At 38.0% G+C, this 7,246-nt stretch overlaps 1 protein-coding gene across 1 annotated transcript; it reads left to right on the top strand.

Annotated features, from left to right (window-relative positions):
• Positions 1-4,280: 4,280 nt before the first annotated feature.
• LOC103702979 (pentatricopeptide repeat-containing protein At4g21065) lies at positions 4,281-6,696 on the top strand. The gene has a single exon (XM_008785653.4). The coding sequence runs from the start codon at positions 4,496-4,498 to the stop codon at positions 6,440-6,442; it is 1,947 nt and encodes a 648-aa protein (XP_008783875.2). The 5' UTR covers positions 4,281-4,495; the 3' UTR covers positions 6,443-6,696.
• The last annotated feature ends 550 nt before the right edge of the window (positions 6,697-7,246 follow it).

Below are 7,246 nucleotides of genomic sequence, written 5' to 3'. Positions count from 1 at the left end.
GCTTATCAGTACTATTCGAACTTCATGAAATTGTTATCCGCTAATCTTTTTTGTTAATCCATTTTCTTCTCCAGAAATTTTAATGGGTTCTTGGTCCACACTTTCAGAAGACATGCTTGAATCCATTATGGAAAGACTAAACAGACTGATATTCTATATATGGCTCTATCTGCATGTCATGGAGATATGCTGCATTGGAAAAACTTCCTCACCAACTCCCACTAATCCGCCCCCCATTCCCACAAACTTCTGCTCCCAATGCTAATGGTGCCTTGCAAGGAAGGCACACACGGCACGAAATTTCTTGTCTTTCAGACAAGAAGATATATGCTGGATTCCCAGTCGCCAGAATGCCAGAATAAGTGGATAAGCGGTCCTTCTAATGGCTCCTGCTGACTGCAGACATCCATTTTTGTCAGATTCATCTATTAAATCCTTTCACAAGAACCCAACTTTCTCCAACGTTCTCCAACTTCGATTGCTGATGTTAATCCAAAACTGACTGCCATTGCTGGAATAGTATTTGATGAATTACATACAGTGAAAGCATCAGGTGAAACTATTGCAGGTTGTGAGAAGGATGGATTGGAATGAAGATGAATGGGATGCTCGTACTTACCAAACAATTGGGTTTGAAGTATTCAAGCTTGAGGAGATTGGAGGCAAAGTTGAGCCCAGCAGCAAGAATGCTGCTGAATTGTATAGAAGAAGTCAGTCGAAGTTTGCGCCATTAAACAATGTTGGTTACAAGTGGGTCAAGGTGGAGAATACCGGGGACCAAATGCTCTATTATGGATTGATGCATTCCTCTTCAACAACCCATGAGACAACTTAGAATTCTGGGAGCAGTTAATTTAATGGAATCGGACACCGGGGAACAATTAATCTCACTTTGTTCTTGAACGTTATACTCGCTGATGATGCACAAATAAATGATTCTAATAGACCAATTCACCAAAAGCCGGCTCGTTTGCAACCAATTTGGAATATTATGACATGAAACACAAGGCAAACAAATCTTCAATATCCAAAATGCTGCGTGAAATTGAACCTAAGAAGACTTCAAATATAGTGTTCTCTAGGTCTGCTTTAGTTTCTTTGACATCTTGGAAATCCTGCAGCTATGCTTTTGAATACCAGTTTCATTACATTTCTTGGAGGACATATATGAAAAAAGAAGCAGGAGAAATTGATTTGTAAGCGGTCTGCTGTTGTTTTACCTTCTGCTAGTGTGCGTCTGACTGAAAATGAACCAGTTTACTCGTGTATTTAAATACTAATTTGAGTGCTGAGATTGTTGAATTTAATTCAGAAAAAAGGCGATCAAATGGTCACACTACTGAGATCTCATTGGTGCTGCCAATTTACATAAATATGCAGAATAGTAAACAAATATTTGGTATGATGTTTATACCTAAAAAAATAATTATATAGTCTTTTATATAAAGTGTAGAAATATAATTATATAACTTTTTTAATATAAAGTCTATCTCGAAAAATAGCTCTCGCAGAATTTTTTTTACTAGATTTTATGTTCCCATACAGAAATGTTTGGCAAAATTAGGAACAAAATTTCAGCATCTACCATTATTCTCAATTTGCTACATACAAGCTAATCAGATTGGATTTTAAAGAAAGTCTTCGACTCAGCATCTGGAGCTATATCTGGCTAAGAGTTGTTGTTACAAAGACAGAGCAATCACAAATGACTGTGAATCTGAATTGGGACTGGGCTTCTTGATCAAGATTTCAACAAGCAACACAAATGGATATGCCAAGTGAATGGTATTTTATTTTATGCGCTCATGAAGATGGCTTTCCCCCCTGTTTATCCGTGGATCAGGCTACTCTGGTGACTATTATCTGGCTGCTTCTTGTTGCAACTCCAGAGCCAGCCTTTGACCCTCCAGAAGAAGTGCAGGAGAATTGCGAACATTTTCAATCTTTGAGCTAAGTAGGGGACGGAGGGAAACCTCAAAGTCACAGATTTTTGTTGTTTATTTATATCTTCAAAGTATTCATCAAATATTAACACATGAAAAAGCATGCTCTATGAGTACATAACATGACTGCAAATTAACCTACAAGTCACGGTTATAGAATGTAAAATTTCTTGGCCGATTTTCTGAGGAAAAGAAAGAGCTTGGTTATGACGAAACTCATCTTGGTTCTTGATCATGCTTTTCTGTCTCCATTCCGTGGAGAAAGCTTCCACATGGATGCAACTTTTGGTAGCTTTACTTCCATCATGTAGGACGGAAATTGGATGGAATACCAGTATATCTATGTCCATATTTGTTTTATTTGCTGAATATCGATATAGATATGGATATTAGTTAGATATAAAAATTTATATCTATATTTGTTTTAAACATATATAGATGCAAATTGAATATTAGAAATATGGATATAAACATGAATATAAATCAAATAATTAAATATTATGACCATAGAATCAAAAATATTACTAAGTGGATGGCCAATCAAGTTAATAGTATATTAATGTGGTCAATGAAGTTAAAAATTTATAAGTGCTATATAAAATTAAATAGGGTTATAAATAAAATTGGATATTTCGATACATATCAGGTAGTGGTTTATCCATATTTATATTCATTTTTTGTTGATGGATATATATACGGATACAGATTTTAGTTGGATGCTCAAATTTCTATCCATATTCGGATGCAAAAATAGATCCAAATAGAAATTATTGTGTCTACTTTGATCGCTGCTATCATGTTATGCTCAAATTGTTCTTTAGTAAGGGGCTTCTCCTACAAGTGAGGAAGCTTCTCTTGGTTGGCCAATCATTGCAGTTTGATAGCAACTTCCTTTCAATGAAAATGGTGGATTCCAGGGAGGAAATTATAAACAGCACCGACCACCTGAAAGTCTCTCTATGGTTGGAAATGCTTGTGCTTGATAGGAGTGTGAGAGATCCTCATCGTATGGCTGCAATATTGCAACGCCAAAGCGCTTAATCTTAGATGGAAAGTGTATGAACCCAAATCACTTTAGATTTCGATCCCATGAATAGCATCAAGTCCAAACCTTTTGATATGCAACATAAAATAACCATGAACTTGTATTACTGAAAAATATAGAACGAATGAATCAAAATTACCTATAGCAACGACGAATCATTGAACATATATGGATATGGTCATCGATTGGGATATAACCCTGAACCTACTTAACAATACATGAGCACTGATATATGAAGCATGAAAAATGACATGCTTTATTGGCATTCAGGAATAAAGTTTTCTTCAATGCATGTATGGTTTTGGGATGATGTGATGAGTTTGATGATCTACGTCAAGCCGCATGGCCCAGCCACCATCACCATGGTAACAAGTTCAAAAGAGATTTTGATATGCATCATAACTCCTCAATGCCACCGAACTTTACTTTAGATGGTACGTTCCTTACCATTTTAAGCAAGAGACACGGGTTTCCTTACTTGCTCGCTTTGATTCCTGGTTATCCAACGCCTCAATTTTGCAAGCAGTGGTGCATAAAGTCTCATCAATCACCTTAGTCGTATTATAGACTTGTTTGGTATGTGAAAAAAGAGACGGGAAATAGGTATAGTCAATAAATATAAATATATATATATATATATATATATATATATATATATATATATATATATATATATATATATATATATTTGGCTGAAAATTTCAAAGGTGAAAGTAGTTTTTTCGTGAAAATAATTTTCTAAATTTTATAAAAAAATTCATATAGGATATGGAAAACCAACTTTTTCCTAAGGTGAGAATTGTGGTAACTTTTTTACCAAAAATACCCTTAAGAAATCGTAATTGTCTTAATAGCTATTTTTAATAATTATTGTTAAACTATTAAAAATTATGACAGTATAAAAAAATATGATAATTGTAATAGAAAATATATTAATAAATTAAAGATCATCATAATATAAAAAAGCTGTTTAACTATTAAAAATTGTTAGAACTATAAAAATTCAACCCAATATATATTTTTTCTAAATATTTAAAATAGTTATTAAAAATTATATATGCTATATTTTATAGGTATTTATACAATTTATTAAAAACATAATAAATATATTATATACTTTTTCTAAACAAATAAAAACTCAACCCAACATAAAGCATTCTGAAAATTATATTTTTTATATTAAATTTACAAAAATTATTTTTTAAGATATTATGTAATCAGGCATTAACTTTTCAAATAAAATATTTCGATAAATGCATGAATTCAAAGCCTAGCACCACAGCGTCCGTCGGGAAAGCTGGAATAGTTGAGCCTCTAGTTATTCTTATTCCAAGTTTCCATTATTCCTAATGTTCGAACCAAGCACCTTTTTTTTTTATTCTTCAGGGTTACAGAACCAAACGCTGCCTCCAAGTTTAAACTCATGCAGTCGAGGCGTTCTCCTCGCTTATCCTAGCGATAATCCTTCCATGAGCACTCCTCCCGCCTATCTTTCAAATCCGATGTCATGCTTCCCTCTTCCATAATAATACGAAGATCAGCTTCTCTTCCTGCTATCCAACCCATCTTTCACTTGCTTCCAATCCCCCACTTTATTCCCCCCATCTCAAGCTCCATACAACCTTGCGGCCGAAAGCTCCTGAGTTCTCACTCTGCTGCTGCTCTCTCTCAGACCCGGTTACCTCAGAACCATCCCATTCCCAATAATACCAGCCCCCGGGACTACCGGAACTATTCATCCCTCCTCCAATCCTTCGTCACCCGGAAAGCGCTCGAGCCCGGAAAGCAGCTTCACGCCCGCCTCATCCTATCCGGTCTCCGCTTTGATACTGTCTTGGCCACCAAACTGGTCAATTTGTACTCGGTTTGCAACTCCCTACCCGATGCACATAACCTGTTTGATAGAATACATAAAGGAAATCTATTCCTTTGGAACGTCCTCATCCGAGGGTATGCATGGAATGGGCCTTATGAGGTTGCTCTTAAGCTGTACTACCAGATGCTCGACCATGGGCTTGAGCCCGATAACTTCACCTTCCCGTTCGTTCTGAAGGCATGCTCAGCTCTCTCCGCTCTTGAGGTGGGGAGAGACATCCATGACCTCGTGATACGCACCCGATGGAATTCCGATGTCTTTGTGGGTGCCGGCCTGATCGACATGTATGCGAAGTGTGGATGTGTTGATGAGGCGCGAGACGTGTTCGACAGGATTCCGGATAGAGATGTTGTGCTGTGGAATTCCATGATCGCTGCCTACTCCCAGAATGGACACCCGTCGGAAGCGCTCTCTTTGTGTCGTGATATGGTCGCCAAAGGGTTTCAGCCCACCGTCGCTACTCTTGTGACCGTGATCTCAGCTTCAGCTGATGCGGCTGCTCTGCCTAGAGGGAGGGAAATCCATGGGTTTTGTTGGAGGCGGGGGTTCGAATCCCAGGACAAGGTGAAGACTGCCCTTGTTGATATGTACGCCAAGAGTGGTTGGGTTGGAGTTGCTCGGGTTCTCTTCGAGCAGCTTGTGGAGAAAAGGGCTGTTTCTTGGAATGCTATGATCTGCGGGTATGGGATGCATGGTCATGCAGATGAAGCTCTTGCTCTCTTTGATAAGATGAGGGAGGAGGCGCAGGTTCTGGCGGATCACATAACTTTCGTCGGAGTCCTATCGGCTTGTAATCATGGAGGTCTGATGGAAGAAGGGAGGCAGTTCTTCAATCTGATGGTGAAAGAGTACTCCATAGAGCCAACGGTGCAGCATTACACATGCATGATTGATCTCCTTGGCCACTCAGGTAACTTGGATGAAGCGTACCAACTTATTCAAGATATGTCGATGAAACCTGATTCTGGGGTTTGGGGTGCCTTGCTGAATGGTTGTAAGATCCATAGGAATGTGGAATTGGGAGAGCTGGCATTGCAGAAGCTAATCGAATTAGAGCCCAACGATGCGGGGAATTACGTGCTTTTATCCAATATTTATGCTCAAGCTGGGAAGTGGGAGGAAGCTGCTAGGGTAAGGAAGCTGATGACTGATAGAGGCTTGAAGAAGAGCATAGCTTGTAGCTGGATCGAGGTCAAAGGCACGGTCCATGCTTTTCTTGTGGGGGATTTATCTCATCCAAGATCAGAGGAAATATATGCAGAGCTTGAAATATTGGAAGGGCTTATGAAGGAAGCTGGCTATGTTCCTGATACAATGTCGGTCTTTCATGATGTGGAGGATGATGAGAAGCAGAACATGGTCCGCAGCCACAGTGAGAGGTTGGCCATTGCGTTTGGGCTCATCAGCACGCCTCCTGGGACACAGCTGCTGGTGACAAAAAACCTACGGGTCTGTGAGGACTGTCATGCCGCCATTAAGTTTATTTCGAAGATTGTGGAGAGGGAGATCATAATAAGAGATGTTAATAGGTATCATCATTTCAAAGATGGTGAATGCTCTTGCCAGGATTACTGGTAGAACTAACAGGGAAAAGCAGCAATTGGCACCAGAAGTTGTGGTGGTTTGCCTTTCTGTAATGGAGTTGGTTCTGGTAGAATGGGAAGGAGGCCGTTTCGACTATAACTAATTATATCTGTGCAATTAGAGCTGGGGGTATTATTGTTTTCTTTGTTTCATATTCCAAATAAATGTGAGACTGTCTGAGTTCTTTTTTTTGGCTGTAAAGGGGGCCTTTTTACATCACAAGAGTCTAAATATTTCTTCTTTGTTCATGGCATTCTGTTTCCTGTGCAAGTCATCAGATGATCTGGCTTTACATGTGCTACACCAAATATCATGGTTCTAGGTATATGATTTACTTGCTCTGAATCTGTCTGTTATCCCTTCAGAATGAATCAAGTAGTAATGCTGCTGTTTAAGAAGAAACCTAGGCATTTCCCACTTTTACCTTGTTTCATTTTAACACAAGAAACAGTGTAGTGATTTTGTTAAATTTACAGTTTGCTGCATTTAAGTTCTTCATCCTACTCGTACCGTCTCTCAATGTTTTTTTTTTTTTTTTTGCTTTGCCGTGTACGAATATACCCAATAAACTGTCTCTCAATGTTTAGAAGGCAGCCACTATATGCAGGAGGTTTGGTCACAAAAAATTTAAATAAATAATATATAAATAGTTAAAGAAAAAGATGAATCAGTAAATTTTTTAAAAAAAATTATATACCCAATTGATGCTCATTTAAGTGGACTGTATATGTGGTCCATATACTTCAAAATAAAATACATAAGTATATATATATGAATTATTTAAAATCATAAATAAAT

This window comes from Phoenix dactylifera, chromosome 8, assembly GCF_009389715.1.
Source record: "Phoenix dactylifera cultivar Barhee BC4 chromosome 8, palm_55x_up_171113_PBpolish2nd_filt_p, whole genome shotgun sequence".
NCBI lineage: Eukaryota > Viridiplantae > Streptophyta > Magnoliopsida > Arecales > Arecaceae > Phoenix > Phoenix dactylifera.
Note: the sequence above shows the minus strand (reverse complement) of the source record. Positions and strands in the feature narration are given on the sequence as shown.